Source organism: Hippoglossus hippoglossus, chromosome 13 (genome assembly GCF_009819705.1).
Source record: "Hippoglossus hippoglossus isolate fHipHip1 chromosome 13, fHipHip1.pri, whole genome shotgun sequence".
Lineage (NCBI taxonomy): Eukaryota > Metazoa > Chordata > Actinopteri > Pleuronectiformes > Pleuronectidae > Hippoglossus > Hippoglossus hippoglossus.
In genome coordinates, this window is record NC_047163.1 from 157666 (window position 1) to 172655 (window position 14990).

Here is a 14990-nt window from a genome sequence, read left to right on the forward strand (position 1 = left end):
GGTACTGAACTGAACCTCTACTATTGGCTGCTGTTTGGTTCCTGGTGGTGACATCACTCAGGAACCGTTGTAACTCATGTGACACGTGACTGAACGACTCAGTTTCTCATTAATTTCCTTTATTAAGAGTTTTTCTGTGTAAATATAATATGATATAAAACATTGTGACTTTCTATATAAACATGAAAAATTATATTCGAATACATTTGTTGATTCATAAAAACATCAAACATCTGAAATTAAAAACAGTTTAAAGTCTCATTCTCTTATTTCCAATTTAAATCACATGAAGAGCTATTGTCGCCCCCTGCCGGCTGCACAGTTTGTTGCAGCAACAGTCACAGCAAACAACTTGAAGATAAAAACCTCTCTGCTCTCCGAGTCTGAACTGTTTGTCCCAAAGGTGGCGCCAGAGGAAAGAACTGTAACTGAAACGTTCGTCGATCTGATGTGGATCGAAAAGATCTACAGAGGGGAAACTTTGTTTGGTCACAATTTAAAATCCAAACTAAGTGAAGGAACATTTAGCATGTCAATAGAAATTGTATATGGAGTAAAAGAAATATGTATTACTACATATATGTATATAATACTTGTATATTCTGACTGTCTCCTGACAGAAAAACATTTATTGATGATGATAAGTGAGATTTTCTGACTGAGCTACTGAAACATTTAAAATGTGTGATGACTCCTCCCACTCTGCTGGTGGCGCTGGCGTGTTTGTTTTCTCAGAAGGAAGTCAGAGTGGTTATAAGTGTGTGCGTGTGTGTGGGCGCGTGTGGTCAGTAACATGTTAACATCTGTATGAAGGTGAATGTTCTGGTTGTTCAGTTAAGGAAACTTGTGCGTCGTGATTAATATTAGCTTCATCACAAGCTAACTGCTAACAGCTAGCTTCAGCTTTTTCATAAAGGTCAAAGACGAGAATATGAAAAAGACGTGGAGACGTTTTCTGCAGCAGGTGGACAGATGATCAGAGGAGATGTTCATTAAGTCTTAGCTGCAGCTGTGATATCTGTCTTACCACCAGGGGGCAGCCTGCAGGTGGTGCTGTATCCACTCCACGTATTTGGTCACTCGGGTGTAGACTCCGTACACCCTCTGACTCCCACACTCCTCCGGCCCCCCCCAGGACACCAACCCCAATGCCATCCACCTCTGGCTGACCTTGTCCTCCATCACAAACGCCCCCCCGCTGTCCCCCATGCAGGTGTCCCTCCCACCTTCAAAGTACCCGGCACAGAACATGTTTTCCGTGATGTTGTAGCTGACGGAGCGCGAAGCGTAACTAGCCCGACACTCGTCCTGAGAAACCACCGGCAGCTTCACGTACTGCAGGAGGTCAGAGGTCAGCAAGGGGGGGTCACCTAAGGAGGAGGAGGTGGCGTTGGGGATGGAGATCCCCCAGCCGGCGACGATCCCCAGAGAGTTCGGAACAGGTGAGGAGGGGTCGTCCTGACAGGGAGAGAGAGGTCAAAGGTCAATTCATTAAAAAATCCTTAAAATTGAAAATAGGCTTGTGGTTTAAAATCTGTCCTTTCAAACTAAAACTAAACTAAACGTTTTTCTCTCTCTATAAAAACCTCCCGACAAATACAAAAATACAAAACAAAGTCCAAACACGAGGAGACAGAGTCCGGAACATCAATCAAAATCTAAATATGATAATAATACTGACAATATAAAATCTATGTAATAGTAATAATAAATCAAAGTGCAGGAGCAGAATCATGTCTTAAAGATTCTCTGGTTCGTCCTTGCTCTGAGGAAGGACGTATCAAACGCACCTTGTTATGAGGAGGCGGGAGACAGATTGGACGGATGACATCGTTAAGCTCCACCCGGCTCGTCAGCTTCAGCAGAGCGATGTCGTTGTTGTAGTTGTTGGGTTGGAAGTCTGGATGAAGGACGATCTGCTTCACCGAGCGATTAGAGGCCAGACGTTTGTCCCGGGCGTCATGGAGACCAAGGAAGACCTGAGAGACAACACATCCCATAATACACCACAACTCACTGATTCATCTGCAATATGAAACAAGAGAAAAATAAAAACTGAATATGTATTTTTTTAAATAAATATATATACAATATTTATGTTAATATTGATATAATATCACAAATAAACAGGTAATGTAAAAAAACGTCGGTCAGTTTCTGACCTTGACATGTTCTGGCGCCACAGGGACGACACTGGTGTCCCTCCTCTGAGACCTTAGGACATGAGCTGCTGTCAGGACCCAGGAGTCGGACAGAAGGGCCCCAGAGCCGAACCAGCGGTCCTCAGGGACCCGGGACAGATCCTCTACGCTGAGTAGGACGTGCCAGGGGAAGAGGCCGGGCCCCGCACAACGCCCCCCCACAATCCGCTTCACCTGAGGGGGCAGAGTACGGGACGGCCGGCCGCAGGCTGGACGCACACATGGACAGAAGGTAAATGTCAGTAGTTTTATAAAAGACAAGAATTTACAGGATGTGAACTTTTATTGTAATAAATATGCAAATATTTCATAAATACTCTTTTACAAGTGAGAAATAAACATTTTGTTTTCAGGTCACCTGGGAGACAGCTCGGCAGTTTGGGTCCTGATTCTGGATTTGTCCATTGTCCGTTGTGTCCACAGCTGTAAGAAGCTACGACACAAACAACACAAATAAATCTCAACCTGGGTTAGAATCTGATTCCTGTTATCGATAAAATATTGATCTTATATTGATATATTTATACATATTTTAAATCTAATTTCTGTTATTGATGACTAAGACGCTAAATATAAGATATATATTTATAAATATGATATTTAACAATAATCATATGGATCCTCACTGTTGATGGTGTTCAGGTGAAATGTGTCCCCCCTACAGACGTAATGGACAGTTGAACCAAACAGTGTGCTGTTGTCATGGTTACCAAACACCGCGTCAGCCATTTCGACCACTTTGGGATTCCCACAATCCACCACTGTGACAGAAACAGATGTTTACAATGAGCTTTCAGTCTGAACGAAGATCAAAGGCAAAACTAAGTTTGGTCAAAGTTTGTGGCAACTTTAAGAATCAGAGAAATATTCAAAATACAGATTTGTATTGAATTTATTTGGTCATACATTTGACTTATATTAAATTCAATGAAAACATTTCACAGAGATTTTCTCTTTTTTGGTTTATAAGTTTTGCTTTGACGCTTTTAAAATGTTTGTAGATGATGGAGCTCCGCCTCCTCGTGGACTCTGTTTCCATGGAGACAGACGGAGAGTCTCAGTTGTTTTCATCCAAGCTGTCTCTATCAAAGGGGACGACAGATAATCGATCACACAATGATTATTGATTATTGACCAGTCTCCTGTGCTGTCTTACATTGACATTGAGGAGGACGACTGCTCCACGTTCCGTCAGATCCACAGTCGACCTGATAATGATCCAGAATCTCACCGTCCTGAAAACACACGAGACGAGCATCAAACACGTCCACCCCTTAAATATAACACCAGAGGAAACTATGTTTATATATAGTGTGTATAATATATTATATACAGTCTGTATATAAATAGTATACATTTAAATGCTATATAAATTATGTAGATAAATATACTGTAGTATCTATATAAACACATTATATATAGTGTATGTATAAATATATACTGTGTGTATATAAAAATGTGTGAGTATATATGTGTCTATTAGTGTTATATAAGTGATGAGGTAAACACCTTCATCAGTTTGTATCCAGGTGAACAGGTGAACAGGACGTGGTCTTTGAAGAAGTATTCTGATTGGACAGGATTGATCACAGCGTTGGACGGGCTCTCGGGGACTGGACACTGACTTCCTGTTATGTCAAAATAAAATCATCCATAAAAACACATTAGCTCACTGATGATTCAGCTGTAGTAGTGTTGGAAAACTTATATATATATATATATATATATATATATATATATATATAAAAACCTGTGGCAGTGTATGTTATCTTCCAGCCCAGGTTTTCTCCAGAGTTGTCGCTGTGGAAAATAACGGTGACGATGTTGCTGTCGGTCTGAATAATCCCTGGAGACAAAGATCCACAGAACGGACCGAACTGTGTACTTCCTGCTGTGATCTGACAAACACACACACACACACAGAGCAGGTAACTGACCACTACACACTGTGTGTTCAGGTGTGTGCATGTGTGTGCAGGTGTATATGTGCTGCTCACACCTTGACGTAGTCGTACGGGCAGCGGACGTCTGGATGATCCTCTACGTCAAAGCTGGGGTCAAACTGAAGGCGGAGCTTGAATCCAGGCTCCGCTTCAATACGATACAAACACTCAGAGCTCTTTGGATACGGAGCTGGAAAATCTACGCTGCTCAAAATGCCAGAACGTTCCCTGAACACAACGTCACTACACTCCACTGAACACAGAGAGAGAGACAGACACATATTTATCAGTACTTGTGAAGACAAGTACCTGGTTCTAACGCCCAGAACTCTGAGCCATTACACAGAGTCATGTGAGTGTGTGTGTTTGTGTGGTTTTAATCTACTGGAATTCTAATCTGCTGTGAAACAGTTCACATGTCAACATGTTTAATCTGATTATGTTTGAAAATCTACGACAAACATTGAGAGGCGATCACAACACTCGCTCTGTTACGATCACTCATCAATACTCACCTCTGACTGTCAGCTGCTGCAACTCATTAATAATCAATAATAGTAACTTTCATACATCAGATAAACTCACAGTAAAAAGTTCTGTCAAATGTGAATATAGTATATTTGTAATGAAGTAAATTTACTTAGTTACTTAGAGGGTTAGGATCAGAGGATGTGTAGCGCGCATTACCTTTTATGGGCATTGGTGGGTTGTCCCTATGCTAATTAGGGAACTTATGAAGACATGCATTCATTAGGAAAAAGTCCACTGATACTCAGACTCTGCTGACTCACCTCTGCAGGTGCGGTTGTCGGTGTGCAGCAGGTAACCATAGCGACAGGAGCAGTAGTATCCCCCAATGTAGTTGTGACAAAAATGGTCACAGATCAGATCCTCGTCACTGCGCTCGCTGCACTCGTCCACATCTGGAGAGAGAGAGGAGGTAAGAACACAGCGTCACAGTCAACACGTCATGTAGGTTACAGATGTTAGCCCCTCCCACAGGACAGAAGACATGTTTTTCAGACACGTCTGAAAATCAGAAACTTTACGTCAACATGTGCAGGTGCACACACGTGACCTTGTGTTGTGCCATGTTCTCGTTCCTGTGGAGAACATGTGCTCCATCCGTTTATAAATCCGTCCAGATGTTTATAACATCCCCATCAATCCGTCCAGATGTTCTCCAGATGTGACTCATCCTCACCCACTGCTTTGTAATGAGCCATGAAGCCGGAGTGCCGCTCCTCATTGGAGAAGTCGGAGGAGAAGACGACGCTGAGCGAGTTTGTTGGGGAGGTAATGAACTGCTGATCTGGCACCGCCTCCGTGTCCGTCTGATCCCGCCCACAGAACAACCCCAGCAACTCCCCCTCGGCCTCCACCTGACGACAAACACAAGAACACCTCAGACGGACATGACGTCTCGACATCGACCGGTAACAACTAACAAAACTTTACTTTAATATAAATCTCAGAACAATAATAAAATATTTCAATGAACAAATATAAGAACACGTACACTGCAATTCAAAGTTGACAGTTACAATACAACATACAATAACCCCGAAAATTATAAACAAAAATAATAAACATAAGAGTCCCTTTAATGTCCTTGAGTCCAGTCTTTAGGTGTCAAACTGGGGGATTGGTCGTTGGGGCCCAATCCGTACAGTGTCTGTCACCGTGGACTGAGGAGGGATTTGTTCTTATGTAAGAACAGAATCTGCACTGAAGAGAACTCTTACTCTGACAAGTGAAATACTTCTGTAAAACAATCAGTCTTTGTGTAATTCTACAGTTGTATAATAAGATTCTGGTCCAGGCTCTGGTCATCTCACACCTAGACTACTGCCCCCCCCTCCTGGCAGGTCTACCTGCTGCTGCCCTCCGACCTCTGCAGCTCATCCAGGAAGCAGCAGCTCCACTGGTCTTTAACCTGAGTTCACTCACACTCCTCCGCTCCCTTCACTGGTTACCAGTAGCTGCCCGCATCCGTTTCAAAACATTAGTACTTGGTACCGTGCTGTGAACGAATCGGGTCCAGTCTACATCCAGGACATGGTCAAACCTCACACCCCAGCCCGTTCACTCTACTCTGCATCAGCCAATCAGCTGCTCCCTCACTGTGAGCTAAACACTCAACAACATCACGACTGTTTCCTGTCCTGGCTCCTAAACGGTGGAACGAGCTCCTCATGGACATCAGGACAGCAGAAAGTTTACACATCTTCCTCCAGACTAAAAACACACCTCTTCCGACTACACCTTGAATAACATTTTTAAACTAACAATTTAGTAGCACTTAAATGTCACTTACTTATAGCACTTTGTAGTTTTGCTTTTTTTGAAGAAATTGTACTTTCTTGATTCTTGTTGTTCTGGTTTGTTCCTCATGGTTGATGCACTGATTGTGAGTCGCTTTGGATAAAAGCGTCAGCTCAATGTAATGTAAGAGATTGAAATTACCATAATATTTTATCATTTTTATCTTAAAAAAGATACGTTTGAGTGCATTTTTTTATTTTTTATAATAGTATTTATTCCTTTAACAGGTACAATGAAATACAATGAACATTAAGGACTCTTTTTTATTTTTATTTGTTTTCCTTTAGACCCCGTTCCCACCCCTGGTCCTACATATAGTTTCAACAAATACAAGAAAAAATTTAATTAAATAAACAAATAAGGGGAATAATAAAGAGAGGCTTCTGTAAGATCGGAGATTAGGGTGTACAATTTTGAGACGAGGTCTTTCTGATTTGTGGACATGTCCAAAACTGAGTCAATTACCGTGGTAGGAGGAATATTGGGGAAGGAGGCATTACTTAGTTTAACAAAGTTACAGACCTGCAAGTATCGAAATAGATGAGATTTTGGGAGGTTACATTTTTCACAGAATTCACTAAAACTACGGAAGATATTGTCAGTGTAGAGGTGCTATACTTTTATAAACACATGGAAATGTTGAGGGGAGCACGCACACACACACACACACACACACACACACACACACACACACACACACACACACACACACACACACACACACACACACACACACACACACACACACACACACACACACACACACACACACACACACACACCACCCCGACACTCTGTCTGTGTTTTAACATTCACTTCAGGCTCCAGTCTTATCTCCCATTCACCACAGTTCAGTTTACTCTGAGTGTCAATGAACAGCAGGTCACACACACACACACACACACACACACACACACACACACACACACACACACACACACACACACACACACACACACACACACACACATTCATATTCAGATGTTGTCACCGGGCTTCGCAGCAACCCGCCGTCAACACCAAGCAGCTGCAGAACACAAAGGAGGCTGACTTCCCACACTGCACTGCACGTGTGTGTGTGTGTGTGTGTGTGTGTGTGTGTGTGTAACTGATTTCCTCAGAGAAACGTCTCGTCACTCTTCCCTTTACTGATGAGACGACGACGATCAGGAAGTAAAACATCAGCTGATACATTTTCTACAAATCAATTTTCTCTTGATTTGACTTTGATCTGTTTCTATTGTTTCACTGACTCTGAGGCCCTGCAGGTGATGAACACGTTATCTCGGTGTTGAACACGTTATTTCGGTGATCGACACGTTATCGTATCACGTGTAGTAGGCTGGATATACTTGATTTTCATGCATTCCACTCATGCAGCTGTAACCAAGGCGACTGACATGCTCCATCTGAGGAAACCAGGAGACAGAAAGTTCCCATGATGCCCCAGTGTCTCACCTTGACAAAGTCGTACTCACACAGGTAGGACGGCTCCAGGTCAAAGTGGCTGAAGTAGAGTCTGACCTGGAAGCCGTCGGGGACGCTGACGTTCCAGCGCAGCTGCGTCTCCCGGGGATACGGCTCTGGGAAGTTTGGAGACTGCAGGCTGCCGTACATTTCTAAGAGAGACACCTGAGCGGTGAGAGCCAACGCCATGATGGCGAGGAACAGAAGACGCCTGGAACGTCACACAGAAGAGTCAGTGATGACATCAGTGACGTCACAACAACTTTAGAACGTCAGAAAAATAAACAATGGTTATATAAATAAAAGAACTAGTAAGATTATTAAAATAATATATAATATAATATTTTAATCTAACATGATCTTAAACCATTATTAAACATGATTCTATCATAAGTGTCTCACAGGAGGTTTTGATCAATAATCAATAAATGAAGATCAGGAGCTGCAGAGCGGACTCTCTGTCTCACTCTGCCCGCTTCGCTCACCTCATGACCGGACCCGCTGCAGCCGCTGCTCCGCTCTGAGTCCGGAGCTCCGGAGCGTCCGCTCCCAGGCTGAGTGCGTGTGACGTATGTGAACCACCCGGCAACGTCATCACGTCAGGTCTGTGGGCGGAGCAAACTGTGTATTATTATTATTACTTATTTGTTATCATTGTTGTTGTTATTATTTTTATCATCATTGTTTTGAGTGAGAATCAAACGACAAATCCAGATCAAAGATGAGGGTAATGTAGATGTAAGGTAGAGCAGCTTCATCATTGGATAATGCTTCTCTGAGTATTAGAACCTCTGTTTTATCTGAGTTTAATAAAAGAAAATTACAGCTCATCCAGGGTTTTATGTCCTTGAAACATGAAGTTGAAGTTCAGTTACTTGATTAGCCTGTTCTGGTTTTAGTGACCAGAACAGGCTAATCGTCCACAGAGCAGTGGTCTGTTCAGATTCAATGTCTTGATCATCGATGGAAACTGAGTAGAAATGTTTTACATGAACTTTAAAAGATCTTTGTCACAAATAAAGATAAATGATTAAATGATGATTCTAGACAGATTTCATCTATGAAATGTTTATGTTCCCTCAGTCTCTCTCTTTACACTGAACTCAATAATATTCAATCATTTCATCACAGATGTGGTTTTATTTTAGAGTTTGTGACCTGATGATGTGTCACATTTCTTCCTTTTTATATAGTCTATGGTTTCTTCCTTATGAAATTTTGTTTTATTCAACTTTTTAGGGTGTTGCACACAAAAAACTAGTAATACTTCAACAAATAAATATTTTCTGAAGAATATAATACATAATTATTGATAAATATTACATATAATAATAATAAAAAAGTGAATGAATGATAAAACTAAATACAACATCAGCTTATTGTGCATTTACATTTGTTTCAAAATAAAGAGAACATAGAATAATAATAGAACTTTTTACTTTGGTGTTTTTTGTTAAAATAAACCAGTTAACTTCGTTAATTAAATCTTTTCCCACCAGTTAAATGGTTTAAAATGTAAATAAATGGTTTGTTTTGATCAGGCAGCTCCGCAGACACCTCTGAGGACCATAATTACCCAGCATGCCTCTGGGCCGTTCTTTCCTTCCGCCATCTTTCCCGCAGTGACGGTAAGATTCCAACATGTCGGACAAACTCTTCATTCAGCGTGAAATCCTCGGTTCTTTCTGACCGATGTTCGGCGCCGGTGAGCGGACAAGCGGTCCTCCGCTCGCCGGCCGCGTCGTGTCGGTGTGGGGCGAGCGATGGCGGAGATGCGGGCTGGATGTCGCTAACAGAGAGGAGAACAGTCCGGCCTGAGGCGCTGAGGAGTCGGCGGAGACTCCGCTTCACCTCCCGGTCCATGTGGACTGAAGCCCGGGGACCGAGACAGGCAACACCGGTGTCTAACCCGGTCCTCCCACGGTCTCTGTCCCGGGCTTCCTCCGGTCCCTGTTAGCACTGTTGGGTGGCGGCGGTGCTCTGACCCAGGATCGGCTATCGGGTCCGGGCTGTAGCCCCGAATCCGTGACGTCGGATTTGGTGTTAATGGTTGGGTGTTGACGTCAGAGCGAAGCATGATCAATAAGTCAAAGCGGGGGTGGCTGTGTGGACAGGGTGTCCTCGTCTGTGTCCCTGTTATCTGTATCTGTGTTCCTGTCCTCGTCGTCCGTGTCCCATCTGTGCATGTCTGTCTGTCCTCGTTGCATGTGTCTGTCCGTGTCCTCGTTGTCCCTGTCATCTGTATCTGTCAGTGTCCCCTACAACTGCGTCTTCGTCACGTCTGTGACAGTTGATGGGACGATGTAATGCTTCAGTATGTACACATGATCCAGGTGTGACGTTTGTTTTGTCTCGCAGGTGAACTGACCTGAAGCAGACTACGATGCCTGGAAGGTAAGACTGACGCTGTGTCCTACATTGTTCACTCACTCGCTCCTCGCTTGCTAACCCCACTGAGCTCATCAGGAAGATATGTAGAAGGGGGTTTCTGGGTTTCATTAAAACACCAATATTTGCAACAGTAAAGAACATGTTGGACTCAACTATACATAAAACTACCTAAACAAAAATAACCAAAGTATAGGAAAGAAGGTGTGTCTTAACATCCAGAGTTCAATCCATATATTTATAAAGTCAGTCTCCCCAACAAGCCAACACACTTAAGGTCCAAAAACCGATGCAACAAAAATTAGTTTCCGGATTTCATAACCGACAACTCAGGAAGTAAACAAAAACAGAACTGTGTCGCTATAATAACGTTGGTATATACAATATGTTCAGGACTCGCGGTACCGTCGCTGGTCCAGTCGGTCAGTCATACGCCGGCCGGCAGCTCCAGGGAAATTCTGTAAGGAATAAATCCATCCATGATTGTCTCCTGATTCCAAGCAGCGACAACACGCAGACAACAGTTTTTGTCCTGTCCGACCTCCACACTCACTGCTCTGAAGATACCGGTCACCTGTGTTTGTTCAGATTACGCCGGGTTGTGATTGGACACATGCACGCAACAGGCTGCTGCTGTGGCAGAGCGTGGGATTGTGCAGGGAGATGTGCCGCAGTTATGTCTTCGCGTGTTGCAAACTGAATTTCTGTTCATGACTCACAAATGAGGATTTTACCGTGTGTGCACGCGGTTAAGATTTCACCACTTTAATAAAAGCAGTAAGGTGCGTTCAGAGCTGAACGTGTGATCGGATGTTAACACCAGGTGTGAACCAGGTCTTTGATTCCCCTGCTGCAGACTTACAATCCCAGGCATGTTTCAAGCTGTTGGCGTGTTGTCTGCCTCTTGTCTGCAGACTGTGGAGTAAGGCCATCTTCACCGGCTACAAGCGCGGTCTGAGGAACCAGCGCGAGCACACGGCACTCCTGAAGGTGGAGGGATGTTACACCAGAGACGAGGTCGACTTCTACCTGGGCAAACGCTGTGCCTACGTCTACAAGGCCAAGAAGTAAGTGTCTCGTGTATCTGATCATCTTCACAGGTCATGTTTATTATAAATCAGAAAGTTTAGTTTTCACTTTGGTTCGAACACGTGATTAGTTCAATATTAATAAAACTTGAATAAACAGTCAACAAGCACTCCGTATCAGTCGGGGGGGGGGGGGGGCAGTGTGTCTTTAGGCTGTGGACAGGGTTAAACATGTCTTCTTCTAGGTCCTCAGATAAACTACAGCAGTGGTTGATAACTGGGTCAAACCTTAGGTCAAAATCACCAAAGATAATTTTAATGTAATTATTTTTTTTTTATTTATCAGATTGAGACAAGGGAGCTGATCTCCATCATGGCAGCAACATTAACAGAATGACTTCCTGTTTGTCTTCATCTAAATACAATGTTCATTTTGTTGCCATGTTTTATACTGAGCTGAACTACAAAGCTTTTATTTTGAAAAGTTGTGAACTTGGGTCTGAATATTGTCGGTTGTTTAACAGACTGTGAAATAGTCGGGTTAGGGTTAATGTGACTAATTCTGAAGTACAGGACAAGAGAACGCAACATTACACATGCATGTACAACAGGGACTATATTCGTCAGGTTAAAGATCTGCGTTACCTCTTCACTTGTACTAATGTCTTTTTTCATCCAACTGGCTCCACTTGTACTGACGTCAGAATAAACCACCAGTGAAATTGAAATGCACTTGTGTGCCCCCATGTTTGTTTTCTGCAGGAACACAGTGACACCTGGTGGTAAACCCAATAAGACCAGAGTTATCTGGGGGAAGGTGACCCGAGCTCACGGTAGCAGCGGGATGGTCCGAGCCAAGTTCTCCAGCAACTTGCCGGCTAAAGCCATGGGACACAGAATCAGAGTGGTGAGTCGTCCGTGAAGCTCCGCCCTTTTGCTCTTCATAGTGGGTGTTATATTCTCCTGTAGACGTTACAAGTATGAATATACACTTTTAATATTCACACTGTCAAGGAGAAGTTCTACTACCCACAGTCCAGTGTAGTAGCGACATCTCTGATTGGTGGAGCTGACTGTTGGCATGGAAATGTTTTAGGGCTGGGCGATATGGAAAAAGTCTTATCGTGATAATGTTTTGAGATCAGTCGCTGTATAGTCATATAAATCACATCAGCGTCACTGCACTGAGGAGCATTACTCTGCTGGTCAACACGTGACTCTGCTCCTGATGTTTTCTAATCATCACACTTAGAACTGATCTTTATAAAAACCTGCTGAATTCATATTAACGTTCCTGGATAAACGGGGCGTAGCTTCGTCTCTGTCCCTCTTCACACATGAACTGATGATCACGTGGGATATTCACCATCTAGTCCTATATTCTAAAATTGTTATTAATTGATGATGTCGGATCTTGACTCCGGCTCGTTGCGGTCACTTTAACCCTGATGTCCTGACTGTGCGCGTCTTGTGTTGTGTAGCAGGTTTAAACATGTCTCATAAACTCTAGAGAATCAAACACAAAGTAATCAGTCCGGTACGTGTCCTAACTTGTGAGCGCAGGTTTTAAATTTCTAGCAAGGAAAAGTTATATCGCCATAATTATCAATACCGTTTTATCGCCCAGCCTTAACTACCACAACTATGAAAGTCATGTCGGATGTGATTGGATTGTTCAGTGTCACATTAGGTTCCGAGTGATCATGATTTCTTTCTAACACGCTGCTGTTTTTATTAATGAAGAAAATGGAAAACAAGATTCAATTCTGGGAGTCGTCTGACTATTTGCAATGGATTATGGGATGTGTAGTTCTACATTCTGAAGATAATTCTGTTCAGTCTTGTACCTTGACTTTTTTCTGATTTAAAACTAAAAGGGTGTTAAGATGTCAATGGAGAAAATGATCGAGACATGTAATGCTCTGCAGGTATGATTAGAGACCCTGTTTACACCTTTCTCATGCGATGTGCTCAGAGTTCAGGTGTCTTAAACATCAAGGACTCACCTGAGTGTCAGTGACCGGGTAATACATTCCGGGTCTGTTCACACCTGGGCTGAGGTTGAAAAGTCAAAACTTTCCAAACACAATTTCTCCCAAGAAAACATCATGAGGTGTGAAGCACAATCAGAATTTTCTTATCTAATGTGGATCATTGAAATCTGAACAGAACCAGGTCTGATCCAGACCCTGGTAAGAGCGCCTCCTCTGCTACTCAGATCAGTGTTGTGCTTTTATTGTGAAGGCTGACGATGTGACTTCTCTTGCAGATGCTGTATCCCTCTCGAGTGTGAAGACGCCTTCGTCACATGTTGTTTGTACAGAAACAATAAAATGATCAGAACGATCGAAGCTGTGTCTTGTCTGTGTTATCGATTCAATGTTTCCTCCAATCAGAAGGTGTCAGACCCGCTGATGTCACAATGTACGTATTTATTTTTCACAGGTTCAACAGTGACGTTTCATCAAGAATAAACTTATTTCACTGTAGTTTAAATCGTCTTGCAGCACCAACAGGGGGCAGCGCAGCATTCTGGGAAGGCGGCCACTTCCTGTTGGATAGTCAGACTAGTACAGTGTATGAGCCTGGCAGCACTGAGAAGTGAGGTTATCCAGGTAATCACTGGTTCACCAGTTACTGGGTAAGAAACCATGGTAACTGATGGATCACTAAAGTAACCAGGTGAAGTCTGACCAATCAGATCAGTGAAATATTAAAACCGTTGTTTAAAGAAAAGTAAACAATAAAACCCTCTTAATGAGGAACATGAATCCGACGGGTCACCTGCACTTCTCAGGGTCTTGATCCTGTCAGACTGAACTAAGGGACTCTATTTCCCATGATGCACCATGGTACTGCAGCCTCAGCTGTGGACAAGTGTGGACCTGAACCAGGACAGTGTCTCTTTTTCCTGTCTGTTAATACCACGTGCTTTTATTGTGGAGGGTTAGAGTAGTGACATGTTTTGTGCTGATGCTGATTTAGGGTGGAGTCAACTTAACTGCAGGTGAAGACAACCACTGTGTCCTGATGTCTCGTGACTCCTCAGACTACTTGAAGCTGTGTCCTGTAGTGGCAATTTTCTGTGAATCAAGCACAAGTCACACAATTGTCTTTCGGTAAGTTTAATTCTGCAGACGGACTCACAATACACATCACCTGGTGTGACATGTACAATGAGCGAAGAACGGACATGAGAGTTGTTCTTATAACGCATAGCCCCCTCCCACATGGGAAAAGAAGCTATCCATCAGCTTCTTTGAGGTTTTATTAGGGTGGGGGACATCCTGGCTTCATTTCTAGCTCAGACCCCTGGAGTGCACCATTTGCTCAGAGACACCATAAGGTTAAAGTCCCTGGGCAATAATCGTAAACCCTAAGTTAACTCACAGTTGACCATTTAGCTAAACATGTCAGTTCATCCAATAATCAATACACAAATGCAGGATTTCCATTACAGTCCTAATTCAGAGGCTGCATCCTTTGGCAGGCTGCGTTCGTAGACTGACTACGCGACTATGAATCCCTATGACTATGCAGCGCGACTAGACTCCCGGTTCACAGACTCTTTCAAATGTCTCCTTCCAGCCCCGAGCAACGACCTTCCCAACATATCCCACCATTCAATGTGCTTCTGT

The 14990-nt window shown here is 43.2% G+C and overlaps 2 protein-coding genes and 1 long non-coding RNA gene across 3 annotated transcripts; 2 read left to right on the forward strand and 1 right to left on the reverse strand.

Moving 5' to 3' along the window:
* Positions 1-105: 105 nt before the first annotated feature.
* Positions 106-10036, reverse strand: masp1 (mannan-binding lectin serine peptidase 1). The gene is made up of 14 exons (XM_034603580.1): positions 9513-10036; positions 8422-8541; positions 7928-8147; positions 5349-5526; positions 4936-5067; positions 4201-4397; positions 3952-4099; positions 3711-3829; positions 3358-3436; positions 2828-2962; positions 2560-2634; positions 2163-2410; positions 1791-1979; positions 106-1458 (listed from the first exon to the last, which is right to left on the reverse strand). Exons 1-14 carry the CDS (start codon positions 9797-9799, stop codon positions 1024-1026), a joined length of 2562 nt encoding a protein of 853 aa, XP_034459471.1. The 5' UTR covers positions 9800-10036; the 3' UTR covers positions 106-1023.
* Positions 4022-7986, forward strand: LOC117772509. The gene is made up of 4 exons (XR_004615787.1): positions 4022-4129; positions 4944-5084; positions 5321-5580; positions 7850-7986. It is a non-coding gene; the product is annotated as an uncharacterized LOC117772509 (long non-coding RNA).
* rpl35a (ribosomal protein L35a) lies at positions 9455-13700 on the forward strand. The gene is made up of 5 exons (XM_034603683.1): positions 9455-9564; positions 10295-10330; positions 11239-11391; positions 12115-12259; positions 13622-13700. Exons 2-5 carry the CDS (start codon positions 10320-10322, stop codon positions 13643-13645), a joined length of 333 nt encoding a protein of 110 aa, XP_034459574.1. The 5' UTR covers positions 9455-9564; positions 10295-10319; the 3' UTR covers positions 13646-13700.
* The last annotated feature ends 1290 nt before the right edge of the window (positions 13701-14990 follow it).